Source organism: Carassius gibelio, chromosome B19 (assembly GCF_023724105.1).
Source record: "Carassius gibelio isolate Cgi1373 ecotype wild population from Czech Republic chromosome B19, carGib1.2-hapl.c, whole genome shotgun sequence".
NCBI classification, from domain to species: domain Eukaryota; kingdom Metazoa; phylum Chordata; class Actinopteri; order Cypriniformes; family Cyprinidae; genus Carassius; species Carassius gibelio.
The window spans coordinates 31057003-31073771 of NC_068414.1; the positions used below are offsets into that span (position 1 = coordinate 31057003).

At 35.5% G+C, this 16769-nt stretch overlaps 1 protein-coding gene across 1 annotated transcript; it reads left to right on the top strand.

The window, feature by feature from the left end:
* Positions 1 to 1170: 1170 nt before the first annotated feature.
* On the top strand, positions 1171 to 14716 carry LOC127979416 (CMP-N-acetylneuraminate-beta-galactosamide-alpha-2,3-sialyltransferase 1-like). The gene is made up of 7 exons (XM_052584865.1): positions 1171 to 1307; positions 5742 to 6068; positions 10711 to 10898; positions 11351 to 11530; positions 13041 to 13086; positions 13246 to 13365; positions 13810 to 14716. Exons 2-7 carry the CDS (start codon positions 5796 to 5798, stop codon positions 13975 to 13977), a joined length of 975 nt encoding a protein of 324 aa, XP_052440825.1. The 5' UTR covers positions 1171 to 1307; positions 5742 to 5795; the 3' UTR covers positions 13978 to 14716.
* The last annotated feature ends 2053 nt before the right edge of the window (positions 14717 to 16769 follow it).

The following is a 16769-nucleotide window of genomic DNA, read 5'->3' on the forward strand; positions in this document are numbered from 1 at the left end:
GTGCTATCAACAGCCAACACATCCTTTCACACACACAAGCTACATCACACGCACATATAGACAAACATATTCAGGTATACTAATATTGACTTACATTTGACTTTGATTGACCCTAGTTTGAATATACTGACCAACTGAGGAAAAAAAAAACATTCCAACATAAAAAACATTAAATAAAAAATAAATTGCACTACAAATGGTGATTTCATCTTAAGATTGATTAACTCATATCAAATTAAACCGTGCAAATTATTATTATTCTCATACTTTATTCTCCAATTATTAATGTTAACAACATAAGCATTGTGTGACTATGAGTATAGTATTAGTGTGTAGATTTCAATTTCTGTGCAGTCTAATCTGTAACTGTCATACCATTCAAATTTCATATTAAGAATTTTTTTTTTACCCAAAAATCTTACTATGCTCTCTTTGAACTGGTTGTTTTTAAAATACAAATCTTGTGTAATCCCAAGATATCTGTAATCAGAAGCACATAAAACTGGAATAGAATTTCATTCACATTTGTTTCATAAACCCATAATCATTTCTGGATTACAATCCACCTTTAAAGTAATTCACTTAATTATTCTAGCTGCTGTGAGAAAAGGCTATAAACTATCTCGCCACCTGTAGGATCCTCACATGCGATACCCTAGTAGCCAGGACAACAACTTTGGGTTTACAGACATGACATAATGACACAGCAGAATGCTCAAATTTTTGGGACAATATTATAAACTAACCGTTTTAAATCAGGCTAAAGTAAGGCAATAATTTTGAACACTGCTGAAAAAAAAAAGGATATTTTTTAACCAAAAACAGTTACAGACTGCAGATTTAAGTAAGAGATTCATTTCACAGTGACAATATTCTTTGATATAAATATATTTTTCTCGCATTTTCTTTGCTAGCTTTATATATTAAATTTATTTAAAGTTTGAATAACTGAAAATAAAACCCTGGAGCTGATTCACCTTCACCCTATGGAATGGCCCTTACTATAAATGATTATGAGAATCCAGAAATGATCATCTTTGGGAAGGATGGTACACTGTCATGTGCCATATAATGAAACCAGGCAGCAGGTGGATTAACAGGAGTTACCAGAGGGAGGGAGTCACATATAAACCCCTCCTTACTGCCAAACACAGGTTACATAAATTAAACTGGTTACAATACTCAGCACATCAGCAACATCAGCAGAGTCTTAACATACACTTTAGGTCTAAAAAACTAAGCTTTGACACTATGCCAGTCTGTTGATGAGTCTGTGGAATACACCTTCAGAGATTCTTCTACAGTAGGTAAGTCAGTTTTTATAGGCAACTAAGAATTTTTTTTATGAATAAATCAAGTTTTAAATGATGACACAGGACAAAACTTAAATGTAGTTCTACAATAACTACATTAACATATTTTTTTAGGTGCTGTAGCCACTTTTTAAAGGAATTAAATGTATTATATATATTCTACTATAAAAATCTATATAATCCATTAAATATATAACATAGTTTTTGTATCATCCACATATAAACAGCATCCAGTTACTCTTATTTTGTTGTTTGATTTATTGATGCAAATTAACTAAAATGTGGAAACAGTTTAGTATCACTTAAAGAAGTTGTCCAGCCTAATATCACCATAGTTTCTGCTAAACCTTTTTGAACAACAAAGGAGAAAAAAATGTTTTTAAAAGAAAATAAAAATCTAACATTGGTCTCAGTTTCTTTAAAATACTTTCTATATCAGTTTATCATTGAGCCAGATACCAAGATATTTGTAAGATGCAACCACTTCAATCTGTATATATATATATAAAATAATCAGATAACCACTGCAACACTATATCACTAAACCTACCCATTTAAGCCTATGCAACAAAGGTCATGATTCACAGAATCAAATGCTTTCGATAAATCAATAAATAAAAAGTGCCCCACATGATTTTTTTATCATCCAATGCAGTTATTATATTATTAGTGACTTACATTGCAGCAGTTATAGTAATATGTCTTTGTCTAAAACCTGATTGAGTTTGACATAAAATATTAATTGTACTTTTACTTTTCATTTATCATATAGGCAGATAATTAACAAAGGACAGTGGAATCTCCACCAAAAACAGAAGCAATAGGTATTGCTATTAAGTCTGTAGATATATATATAAAAAGAAGTTAAGGATCTATTTGATCAGGGCCAGCAGACTTTTTACAATCAAGACTTATCAAGGCTTTATGAACCTGAGACGGGGAAATAGGTATAAAAAAAAAAAAAAACTTTGGCTATATTATCTTATTATTACCATCTGCACCTACAGAGAAACCAGATGGAGTGATTGAACTTATATTAGTAAAATGTAAATTAAAAGCTTCTGCTACATTATATTTATACTTAATTTCTTCTTTATTTCTTTATTATTTCCCAGTTGGTGATTTTACCAGCTTCCAAAATTTATTAGGATCATTAAAATGTTTATCATACACACTTTTTGCATTTTTTTATAATTTTAGTATGTATTGGGGTCAATGACATGACGTGTATTTTTTGTGTCCGAATTCATTATTTTCCTAAAAATAATTTGAATAAATACATGTAATATATCAAATGGATCTACAATATGTCCTTTATAAGAAACCCTTTTCATTTTATTGAAATTCAATCGATTTTTTGAGTTTTGGTGTTTGAAAGACCAAAAAGGTCAGGTGGTGCGACTGTCCGAACATACAAGCAGAGAACAAAACTGAGATATTAATCTTAATTTTCTCAATTAAATTCTTAATCAAATATTTTGGCATCATTTTATGTTAAATTCCTTATAAACGAGGGGAAATTTCAAATTCCAAGTGCTATTTCAAAACTATTCTATTACTTAAAAAACTTTTACTTCTACTAATGTCAGGGAGAGCAACCGACATAAAAATGCAATTTTATGGAATGTTCCTTTAAGAAAACCATCTGACAGCATATGACATCACATTTCTATTGAACAGTAGATTGAATTCTGCCCTTAAAGGTCCCCTTCTTCGTGATTCCATGTTTTAAACCTTAGTTATTGTTTAATGTTGTTGTTAGAGTATAAATAATATCTGTAAAATTTTAAAGCTCAAAGTTCAGTGCCAAGCGAGATATATTTGATTTAGCAGAATTCGCCGACAAAAAATGACCCGTTTGGACTACAGCCATCTAGTTCCTGCAGTAATGACGTCACTAAAACAGTTTTTTGAATAACCTCCGCCCACAGGAATTCACAAAAAAGGGGGCGTGGCCTTGCTGCGCTCCGACAGAAAGAAGGAAGAGCTGTGTTTGTGTTTTTCGCCATGTCGTTGAAACGCTGTTATTTTCATCTCTGAGTCCAATCATCTTTGTTTGGGCTTCCCAGGGATGCTGTACTTGGAAATTAATGGTTACAATTTATGTTTAACTCGGTTCAGGAAAATTATAATCCACATGTAAAACTTTGTGCAGCATATTTTGCTGAGGACAGTTTGCTGAGGACAACTTTCTCAATCAGTTTAATGCCCTATTCGTTCAAAGATTATTCTTGAAAGATGGAGCAGTTCCCTCTTTGTCTGAAGAAGGTGTTGTTTATGGACCACAACTGGTAAGTGTATTTTATTATTTACGTTGGTGCATTTAACAGTTTCTGTAACTTATTACACAAAGGGCAACGCTGTTTAGCTTTGTTAGATGTTAGGGCTGTGCAAAAAAACGAATGCGATTTTCATGCGCATCTGTCAGTAAAATCGCTCCTGTGACTATAAATACATCTCCAGCACACGCTCCTGCACACTTGCTTCTCAAAACTACTCCAACTAGCGTTACCAGGAGGGCAGTGTGCTGTAAGCTGCTGTCGAATCACAACGCAGGAACCGCTGGCACAATCAGAACCCGTTACGTATTTCTGAAGGAGGGACTTTATAGAACAAGGAAGTCATCAGCCCGTTTTTATGACAGTGAAACAGCGGTACACAAATAGGTAAATTGTGTGAAAAATACTGTGTTTTTTTACTTGCGAAACATGAACACGTTATATTGCGCACTGTTAACACAATAAAAGCTTCAAAAAAGCACGTAAAACGGGACCTTTAATGTTTCTTGGCCCAAAATTTGCACTAATTTACTGTTTCATATAAAAGATGTTCTCATTTATTAATTGTGTTCCTTGAGGTTTCAAAGTTATATTTTTAAAGAAACAATGATAAAAATGTTATCATAACATGCAGTTTTGTTTTGCACTTTCTTGTTAATGAAATGTAATTATATGATTGAGATAGAGTATAAATTGGTCAGAGGATTAAAATAAAAAGCCAATTGAAACCTGAATAAAATTCAATGACATATCTTTCTTTTTACTTTGTGAATATCAATCATTATTGATCACAATGTCAAGTGGTGCGACCGGTCATGGTCAGGTGGTGCAACCAACAAATTCACATTTAAATTTATCAATTACCACTGCAATTGCAAAATGAAGTAAGAAATATAAATGTAAACTTGTATATAATGTATACAAATCATTTTTACAGTTAAAAACATAAAAAGTCCTTATGGAAAAATGAGTACGCAGAAAAGCAGCCGTTTATATGATTTAGAATAAAAGGGGGTAACACTTTAGAATAAGGTTCCATTAGTTAATGTTAGTTAACTACTTTCGTTAACATGAACTAAGCAAGAACAATCCTTCTACAGCATTTATAAGTCTTAGTTTATGTTAATTTCAACATTTACTAATGCATTATTTAAATCAAAAGTTGTGCTATTTAACATTAGTTAATGCACTGTGAATTACCATGAACTAACAATGAATGACTGTATTTTCATTAACTAACATTAACGAAGATGAATAAATACAGTAATAAATGTATTATTCATTGTTTGTTCATGTTAATTAATACATTAACTAACATTAACTAATGCAACCTTATTCTAAAGTGGTACCTAAAAGGGCACTACATAAAAAAATAGAAAGGAAAATTACCATGTGATATACATTTTAGACACTACAATGATTCATATTTACAAGTCTCAGTAGTGCTAAGTACATTAAATGTATATTAATTTTCATTAATATATGTTCGCCCCACCTGACATTTTCTGGGTGGTAAAATCAGAAATCTTGTTTAATAATGAATTAATGCTGCCTAAAATGCTGTAAAACCAATATAAAACAACACAATACATTTTTTGGGACATAAAAATGCATTTTAAAACTGTTTTGCTTAAAATATTTTTTTTCTTCTTGAAAATCTTATTTGTCATTGACCCATTGCTTAGTGGCCTATATTGTTCCCAATCACTATAGTTATTAGGTATTTAAGAAACAGATGTATTAAACCATGAATTGTCTTGACCACACACTCTGAATCGTTTTAGGGGTGCATGTTTAATAATCAGAGCTAAAAAAAAAAAAATTATTATTATCTTAAAATAATTACATGCCAAATCTGATCAAAATCTGCCATATTACATACATGAGAAAACTAGCTATTATACAAGTCATGTAAAAATGCTTGCGTACTATTTTATAGTTTCTTCTAAAAATAAACTTATATTTAGGTAATAATAAAAAAAAGTCACTCATGTTTGGATTGATATGGGGGTGTAAATTATCAAAAGGTATATTTTTGGGTGGAGTAACCTTTTAAGCACTGAGATGAATATTTACAACAAATACACAACTGTTACTATATTATGTGTCTTGAGGATCTTAATATATGCCACTCCTTTTCCCTCTATAGGTCTGTAATACTTCAGTTTAAAGTGGCAAAACCTCCAACATCACTGACGTAAAGATGAGGGTTTTACGAGTGAAACATCAGCGCTACATTACCGCATTCCTGAGCTCCACTATCATCTTGTTACTTCTGTGCTTTCAAAACTCTCTGTTGGTTTTCAACTATGGTTCTTATGGTTTTCTATCTGAGAGCTCTCCATGTGCTTGCCATATCTGTGTGGCAGACAGAGGAAATAGTAACTGGTTCAGTGAGCGATACGACCCCAACGTACCAATTCTGCTCAACAGCAACAACAGTGTATTGAGTGCAAATGTCTCCAGGTGGTGGAAGGTAAGAAAGGTTACTGCAAAATCAATATACAGGTCCTTTTCAAAAAATTAGCATATTGTGATAAAGTTCATTATTTTCCATAATGTAATGATAAAAATATATACTTTCATATATTTTAGATTCATTGCACACCAACTGAAATATTTCAGGTCTTTTATTGTTTTAATACTGATGATTTTGGCATACAGCTCATGAAAACCCAAAATTCCTATCTCAAAAAATTAGCATATCATGAAAAGGTTCTCTAAACGAGCTATTAACCTAATCGTCTGAATCAACTAATTAACATCATAAACACCTGCAAAAGATTCCTGAGGCTTTAAAAAACTCCCAGCCTGGTTCATTACTCAAAACCGCAATCATGGGTAAGACTGCCGACCTGACTGCTGTCCAGAAGGCCATCATTGACACCCTCAAGCGAGAGGGTAAGACACAGAAATAAATTTCTGAACGAATAGGCTGTTCCCAGAGTGCTGTATCAAGGCACCTCAGTGGGAAGTCTGTGGGAAGGAAAAAGTGTGGCAAAAAAACGCTGCACAACGAGAAGAGGTGACCAGACCCTGAGGAAGATTGTGGAGAAGGACTGATTCCAGACCTTGGGGGACCTGCGGAAGCAGTGGACTGAGTCTGGAGTAGAAACATCCAGAGCCACCGTGCACAGGCGTGTGCAGGAAATGGGCAACAGAGAAGCAGCACTGGACTGTTGATCAGTGGTCCAAAGTACTTTTTTTGGATGAAAGCAAATTTTGCATGTCATTCGGAAATCAAGATACCAGAGTCTGGAGGAAGACTGGGGAGAAGGAAATGCCAAAATGCCTGAAGTCCAGTGTCAAGTACCCACAGTCAGTGATGGTCTGTGGTGCCATGTCAGCTGCTGATGTTGGTCCACTGTGTTTTATCAAGGGCAAGGTCAATGCAGCTAGCTATCAGGACATTTTGGAGCACTTCATGCTTCCATCTGCTGAAAATCTTTATGGAGATGAAGATTTTGTTTTTCAGCACGACCTGGCACCTGCTCACAGTGCCAAAACCACTGGTAAATGGTTTACTGACCATGGTATTACTGTGCTCAATTGGCCTGCCAACTCTCCTGACCTGAACCCCATGGAGAATCTGTGGGATATTGTGAAGAGAAAGTTGAGAGACACAAGACCCAACACTCTGGATGAGCTTAAGGCCGCTGAATATTTACACTGAATACGCTGAATAGACCTGAAATATTTCAGTTGGTGTGCAATGAATCTTAAATATATGAAAGTTAAATTTTTATCATTACATTATTGAAAATAATGAACTTTATCACAATATGCAATTTTTTTAGAAGGATCTGTACATCCCTTACTTACCAAAAGGACCCCACAAGTTAGTTATTTGTCTTTTAATCCATGTAACTTTAAAGGGGTCATATGATGTGATTTTACATTTTTCCTTTCTCTTTAGAGTGTTTCAAGCTCTTGGTGCATGAAGTAGATCTGTAAAGTTTCAAAGACTAAAGTCTCAAATCCAAAGTGATATTCTTTATAAAAGTTAACAGTCAACCTCACCCTCCTAAAAACTACTTTGTTTGTTCTTCCAAAAGAGGACACAACTATAAATCAGTGGTTAAGTTGTATTTCAACATTGTTCCAGAACAGTTCCACCCAAATATTTTTGTGTGTGCAACGTATTATGGAAGATGAGGAACGTTTCATGAACCAGTAACCTACAAAGCGTCTTTGGCACAAAGCCTGTTCTATAAAGTGGGGCAGTTCTAACTTTGAAAGGACAGTCTGATGCTTCTAACTTGCAGCTGTCAGGTATGACTCGGGACACAGAGGTAAAGATGAATTCAGAATGGTGTTATTTATTAAGAGTTCAAGTGCGCAGTGTATCGTTGTTGCTAGTTGCACAGTTAAGTTCCATTTCTCCAGTGCATGTAGTATAATTCGTAGAACAGGGGAATCGCACAGGTGCGAGAGTTTGGATCTCAGATGTCACAGCCAGAGTTATAGATCGCTCACTAATCTTCGCTTCCTTCTCACAAGCCAAAGACAGCATCCACTCGGAATGATCATGGGAGAATATAGCGACCATAGAATAACATGGCATCGCACAGTGATCCACATTCTTGGGAACAGCAGAACAAGAACACAGGTTAGTGTAACACTGAGGTGAGTACACGTTACGTGACTTAAAGGCACTGGGAGACAACTGCGAGGATCTTTCCTGTTGGGGACTTGACAGGGAACTGAGGTGCAGGTGAGTGTATTCATAGTGCTCTTAATTCACGGTACGTGACAGGGTTAACTTGGTGTTCGATGGGGAATGGTCCAATATACTTAGGGCTGAGCTTTTTACAGGGTTGTCTTAGACGAATGTCTCGGGTAGAGAACCATACTAGCTGATCAGGTTGGTACGTGGGATTTGCTCTTCTATGGAGATCAGCAAAGTATTGCTGCCGGTTCCCTGTCTGTTGGAGATGCTGGTGAGCCTGGTCCCAAACCCTCTCACTGTTCTGGAACCAGGTATTGACTGCTAGGACTTCTGAAAGTTCACATGATCAGGGGAAAAGTGGGGGTTGATAGCCTAAAATACATTGAAAGGGAGTGAGGTTAGTGGATGATTGATGGAGCGAGTTTTGTGCATACTCAGCCCAGATGAGGTAACTGTTCCACAGGTTCTGGTTCTGGTGGCAGAATATCCTTAGGAAGTGTCTGATGTCTTGGATTTTGCGTTCCGTTTGTCCGTTGGCCTGGAGATGATAACCAGAAGTGAGACTGACAGTGACATTTAATAGAGAAAAGAAGGCCCTCCATTCCCTCAAAATAAATTGTGGCCCCCGATCAGAGACAATGTCTTCTGGGATCCCGAAGTTCCGGAATACGTGTTCGAACAATAACTCGGCAGTCTCAAATGCTGTGGGAAGAGCTTGTAAAGGGATTAGTTTGCATGCCTTGGAAAATCTGTCAATGGCCACTAGTATGCATGTCTTGTCATCAGAAACTGGGAGATCCATGACAAAATCTACCCCAATGTGAGACCATGGGCGATGGGGAATAGGTAAGGGTACCAGTAGATGTCATGGGACCTTGGTTATAGCACACAGCACACATCCTCTGATGAACTCTTGCACTTCCTCCTGCATGCCTGGCCACCAATATTTGCACTGCAAAGAAGCAAGAGCTTTTGTTACCTCTGGGTGGCCTGTCCCCACTGAGCAATGTACCTGGGAAATCAGAGCCTTGCAATGATCCTTGGGTACAAACGTCCTTCCCGGTGGGCATGCAGGTGGCATGGGTTGCTGTTGAGCTTGTTCTCTGAGCAATTCATCTAAGTCCCATTGAATAGGATATACAAATAACTTTGTGGGTAAGATACAGTACGGACAGGGTATCCGCTTGGCTATTGTTGGATCCAGGGCGATAAGTGATCTGAAAATGAAACCGAGTGAAGAAAAGAGCCCACCTGGCCTGGCGAGGGTTAGGTCTCTTGGCTTCCTTTAGATATTGCAGGTTTTTAGTGATCGGTCAGCACAAGAAACGGTTGCCAGGCCCCTTCCAGCCAGTGTCTCCATTCTTCCAGCACCAACTTTACTGCAAGGAGTTCTCGGTTGCCGATGTCACAGTTCCTCTCTGCAGGGGACAACTCTGTATTATAATTGTTGTTATGATCATTCATGAGTTGATATAACATATTATTAGGTTTTTTAATGCACTGTGCCATTAACATAATGCCTTAAGAATACCCTATTATACCCATTTATAATACATTATAAATAGGCTTCAAAGAAAATGTTACAGATTCTTCTACAACCTTGTTAATCAGCTATCATTTTGCACTGATTTTAGGAATAAATTATGGGTAGGTTTAAGAGGTAGGGACTGGCTTAAGTCTATATTTTTTGACCGTAATGTTGATCCAGGATCAACAAAAGATGTTGAACATGTCTTACTTGGCAAAATCACGGCTACCCACTGCATAACAGATGATGACCTTTTCTGCCATCTCGGGCTGTGTGAACTAGAGTGCGAAACACTGAAACTCTGCATATATCTTCCTTACAGACATGAAAAATGTCTGCTTTCAAATGAACCAATTTAAATGGAAAACAAATATTCTCCAATTGTGTAATCCATATGAAATATGCATAAAGGTGCATCACTAGTGTTGAAATAATGGGTTGGTGTCACTGACTTGATCTCTTATGCTGAAAACACAGAAAGCACTATAGTGTATCAAAACATTATTAAATGTTAATCCATCTTCCTTACTGTTTTTCCCTGGCAGTGACACATTCATAATCATTGTTTCTGCTGTGCGCTTTGGCAAGCTCTGTGTGTGCTTGAGCACTTATAGCCTATGTAGCCAATATAAGGCTCATTATAATGATTTAAATGGTTTATTAATAGATGTGCGATAAGTTGACTAATGCTTAAAATGAATGACTACTAGTCGACCAGAAAAATCTTTAGTCAAGGGCAGCCCTACATACATGTAGTGTAATTGGACTAAAAACCTCATTAAGTAAATACCGACATTATGACAACTTATAATCAAAAGGCACTGAAAACCTCTTGAAATAGTATATTTATGCAGTATAAACACACTTACTGGAGTGGATATTATACTTAATTCTGCTAAATTACTTTAAAATATCATACAGGAGCTACAATCAAATGCCGGCAACTACACAGAGGTGATGGATCAGTTGTTTTCTCTCTTCCCTGATGAAGAGCACTACTCAGATACCGGTCCAGATCGCTGCAGAACCTGTGCTGTGGTGGGCAACTCTGGGAACCTGCTGGGATCCAATTACGGGCCTCTCATAGATTTCCATGACTTTGTCATAAGGTAGTCAATAAGATTGCTTCAGTAATATAGATACGATGTTTTTTTAATTAAGATTATCACTCTTCAAATTGAACAGGGTTTTGAGAGTAAAGAAGCATCAATATAGATGGGATGGATATGTTATGCATTTAATGTCAGAGACTCTGTATGTCTTTGTTAAAGGGGTAGTTAAAGTAAAGGAAAAAAGTCTGTTTCTTCATCAAAACATATCTGGAGAAATGTAGCTTTAAAATGTATAAAATTAGATTTGGAGAAATCACTTGTTCACCAGTGTATCCTCTGCAGTGATACCATAAAATGTGATACCATAAAAAACCAAACACTTTCATAATAGTGTCTTAGTACTATAAAATACCACTGCCATGATGTGCCATGAGTTCAGATTAGATGCCTCAAAGGCTTTTCATTAGAATATCAAGCACACTTCAAACTCCTGTGTATTTTTCTCTTAGGATGAATAAAGGCCAGACAGAAGGTTATGAGAAGGATGTAGGGTCAAAGACAACTCACCGGATTGTGTATCCCGAGAGTGCCATGGACTTAGACAACTCCACCCATCTAGTACTTCTTCCATTTAAGATTCTGGACATTCAGTGGCTCATCAGTGCCTTCACCACTAGACACATCACACAGTGAGAATTAACCATGCATTAATAAATACATGACAGTAAACTAGGTGATACAATTTAAAGGGGACATCAGATGCAAAATGCAAAATACTGTATTCATTATAATCAGTGAAAGTTCAGAAACGGTCACTTTGTCGCGTCGACTACACTACATTTTGTAGAGGGTTTATAAAGGTGTTTTTTTTTTCTTTCTATTTTTTCACTAAGTCATCTACTCATTTTATATTTTAAATAGTTTTTGAGTAGTTAGAACTGCATAATTAAGACTGGTGACTTTAATAGAAGATGGGGTGGAGTGAGCAGTAGCTCACGAGAATTTAAAGAGACATGAACAGAAATGGGTCACTCTGAACAGATCTGTTTTTGACAAGGTAAAAGGGAGTTGTTTTACCCTACCACTGAAAATGTCAATTTATTTATTTTTATGTGGCCAAGTATGGTGACCCATACTCTGAATTAATGCTCTGCATTTATCCCATCCAAAGTGCACACACACGCAGTGGGCCTTGCTCAGAATTGAAGGTAGGAGACAGCACTGTACATTCACTCCCCCCCACCAACAGTCCCTACAAGGCTCGAACCCGCAACCTTTTGGTTATGAGTCTGACTCTTTAACCATTAGACCACAACTTGCCCCCATGTTATGTACATAAAGTTATACATCCTGTAATACATAAAAAACTATGTACTAATTATATGCATTTTAAAAGTAATTTATTTCTTTAAAATAGGAATTGAAACACATAGCATTAAGAAACTAAACACCAGCTAACAGCTAGGGAATAAGCGAAGCAAGAGACCCAACCAACACCAACCCAATCTCATGAAAGTGCATATAAATAGTATACCAAATAAAAACAGAAACTCATGGTACTGATATGCAAAAATGGACTTTGGCATGTATATGCTAAACGATGAGTAGGTTTAGGGCTGTGGGGTAGATGCGTATCAAATGTACATAAAAACTGTGTATCATATGCACAGCAACAAATTTCATATCATATGCACGTGAAAACTGTTTATAATATTCACCTTTTTACCTATTTTTACCTTTGCACTTTAAATAATCCATACATGTCATGTATTTCATCAGGGCACCTTACTTTATTAATATTTATTTTGAATGCCTTAAATAACGAACTTCAACAACATAAGGGCAGATCCCTTAAGCACAGCTGACAATGATTTTAAGTGGTCAGGCATAGTGGACAAGAATATTCACATGTTCATCCTTTGATTCCTCTGTCCTCAACAAGGATGCACAAATAAGAAATGAGAAGCACCCAAAGAACACCTAGAGACAATTAAGGAACTAATAAACAATGAAACTACAACTGACTACAAGACTAGAATACATGAAAGACCAAAACTTCAGCATAAAAGACACAAACAGGGAACGTGATAATGAAAAATCAGCAGTAAAAATCTATGATGGAATTTCTATGAAATTGTTTATTAAAACTAAATTTTTTAATCTGAATTTTGATCTGAATTGATTTGTTTGTTTACTCAGAACATATGTACAAGTGCCGTCTACAATCAAAGCAAACAAGGATAAGGTGAATAACAAACCTTCTCATGAAATCAACCAATCAGTCAAATAACAGATGTTAATTTGTTTTGATTTGTATGGCTTACTGATATTGCTTGATTAAAATCTTGATACTGTAATTGCATGTTTTATAAATGTCTGGTTTTATTTCTGTCATTGTCTTTAGGTGATGATCCTCCACCCAGAATTCATAAGATATGTCTATGATAACTGGGCAGAAAGGCATGGCAGATACCCATCCACTGGTTTCTTAACACTGATATTCGCTCTTCACATCTGTGATGAGGTAAAGCTCCCATTCTGAGTTGTGGCGCTGCATTGGTGTCATTGTTAAGGGAGTGCCAGGATTTACAGAGATTCAAAGGAATCACAATAGAGCAACCCCGGGTGACAGCAAATATTTGATTTTGGGTTTAAGAATGAATAAGGCTCCAGACTGTTTACACAAAAACAAAAGGCCTTTCAGCAAAGTGTTAGGAATTAAACAAGAGGAGCTGAACCATATCCTAATGCCATATCCTACACTTTCAGCAATACTATCCTCAAAAATTTACTGAATTGTGATATTATTTTTGGAGGAATCATTTTTTATCATATTCTTTTTAAAAGAGGGCTTTTATTTTTGTGTTTTCTCAAATAATAATAGTTTGATAGTTTTTTATCTTGAATAAGACTTTTCTTCACAGTGACAAAGAAATTAATAATGCATGGATTACTCAATCTCTTACAGGTGAATGTGTTTGGGTTTGGAGCTACGAGTGATGGAATCTGGCATCATTATTTTGATAAAACACTGACTTCATATGAGATTGGCGTTCATGCTGGAAAATTTGAAAATGAAACACTGAATCGGCTCCAACAGGAAAACAAGATTTTGATTCACATGGGTTGGACATGAAGCAGAAACACTCTCTAGTGCACAATATCACATTGCATTGCAGTACTGAATATTATGTTTTCTTGATTTGTGCAGCAAAGACTTTCAGTTGAGATTCCTATTCCTATTCCTTGAGATCAACTTGCGGCACCAAATGAAATTATGCCATGGATATATAATAATGAGAAGCTTTAAATTAACTACTAATTCTTATAATAATTGTATAAATGTATTAAATGAATTATAAACAATTATGTATAATGTAAATATAAACATGTAGACACAAAAGTCAAGCAATTTTGTCTCTAAACATTATTTGAACGTAAACTACTTTAATTTGGAGTGAGCGATATGGGGGAGTGGCTTCATTGCATTATATAAGTGATAATTTATTCACAGCTGATTGGTCTGGTTTGGGTTTGCGATCTCTAAACCTGAATAAAACTTTTTCTGTAGCAGGATAGCAGAGTAGCCATGTAGCGTAAGTTATTATAGTGGCAAAACCTGCTCCAAAGCAGAGGCAAAAGTGTAATCCGCAAAACAGTCAATGGTCAGGGCAGGCAGCAAACAATCAAACAAAAACAAACACACAAAAAAAAAGCATGTTAACAGTCCATGGTCAAAGGCCAAACTAGGAACATGGAAAGAAACACGGAAACTAGGAATAAAGCTACAAATATTCAATACTTAGCAATATGTGTCTGTGTGAGAGCAATCTTTATAGTCCTCCTGACAGGAAGCATAAGGAGTCTGAGATTGGTTCCTGGGCAGAGTGTTATGGGAATTGGATTCCTCTGGGGTAAACAGTAAAGGTGTTTTTTGGTGTTTCCTGCATGTGAATACAGTATTCATTATATGGTCACATGCACGCAACAGAACTCTTTTAAACAATCTTTTCAGAGATGTAATTCATAAGCTCAATAGTGTGATTGCTATAATGCGCAGCACTGTGAAATGTGTAAAAAATAAATATGATGCAACATGAGCAGATTTAAATTTAAAGCCACAATATAGAATCTTTGATTTCACTTCATTTACAACAGCTGTGATTGTTTTATAGTGCAGGTCCATTTTTATTACAAAAATTTTTTGCCCCAACCCCACGTTCATTTTCGACCTGTGGCCAGTTTAAGGATAAGCCTTGCCTCTGTATATGCATGTAACAAGTCTAACCAATTATCAAATCAAACATGCATTAGTTAGGATTATGTTGAATTATATTTTGTTTACCGCACTGTACATTAATTAAGGACTTTGCTATTTGACAGATTTAAGGTAAATATTGATTCCCATATGATATACATTCAATTATCTACTGCCACCCTAAAAATTTAATTTAACGACACTTTTAATTAATGTTTTTTAAAAACTTGCTTCGTCTGCTTATAGTTTCTAAGGAATTTCTACATAAACATAGCAGATTAATGTGCATCTCTCAGATATGTACATTACACCATAATACTGATTAATGATGGTTATTGCACATGTGACATTCACGTGCCAGTTTGATAATGAGACTGAGCGACATGATCTCTCAAATCATTACGCTCTCTGAAAGTGATTAATGGTGTTGTTGTGATCCAAAATGCTGCAAGAAATATTACTAAACAGTCTTTAAACAAGAACTAGAATAATCAGGAAAATAAAAGGGAAGCATTCACATACAGTCATGCCCAAAAATATGGACCCCCTTGGTAATTATATTCAAAGAATGTGAAAATGAATCTGCATTGTTAATCTTTTTGATCTTTTATTTTAAAAATTTGCAAAAAACTAACCTTTCATTGGACAATAAGAATTTAAAATGGAAAATGGGGGGAAATATCATTATGAAATAAATGTTTTTCATTTAGTTTCAATGTGTATTTGACCGTAGTTTTTTTTTTTTTTTCAAAGCTTGTGAAGTGACTCTTGAGTAGCACTGATGAAGTTCATGACATTCAGATGCTAAAAACACAGCCACAGTATGTTTTCATATTTGTCCATTTTCCATTCATGGGTCATTTTTGACCTCAACAACAATGTGATAACTTTTTTGAAACGCCACTCCTAAAAAAAAAAAAAAAAAAAAAAAAAAACTCTGGCCATCCCACTGGCATCCCCCTTTCACCAAATCCATGCTGACTGTTCATGCTTAACATACTCAAGCCAAGGTCTACACATATTCAAAGTTCACAAGCAACCAAGCTATGAAACTTTTCTCATGTAAACATACTGCAGTGTTCCTGGCTGTGACGATCACTTTTAACCTGAAATGGCTAAAAATCAAGTGAGTATACTGTATACAACATATTTCAACATGTTTGGTTTTGATTAAAAGACATGAATCATGAACTGTTGAGTGGATGAACTGTCCAACATTCCACACGTACTGACTCAGATTTAAAAAAAAAAAATTTTTAACGGTAAAAATAGGCTATCAGGCATTTGAACTGCTCATCTCTTATTTTATACTTGCCTGCTCTGTACAACAGGGAATCAACATGAATCAACATCAGAAGGTATGTTGAAAGAAACAGTACAACTTGCTGAATTGAATCATGTCTCATCCATTAATCAGTGTTTCAACCATGGAATGATGTCAATAAAACAGCTTCTAAATAATATAATGAAAATAGTAAACTAGGAATCATTATACCGCAGAGACAGGACTGATAAAATTGTTGGGGGTGTTGCTCTTTATGTGAATAAAAAAATTAACATTCTATAGTAAAACTTTCAACAGTTTCAGAATCACTTCAACTAGTTGTTCATTTTACAAATCAATTCTAAGTCAGTATTATTGTCACATATAGCCTCCAAATGTCAGTCCA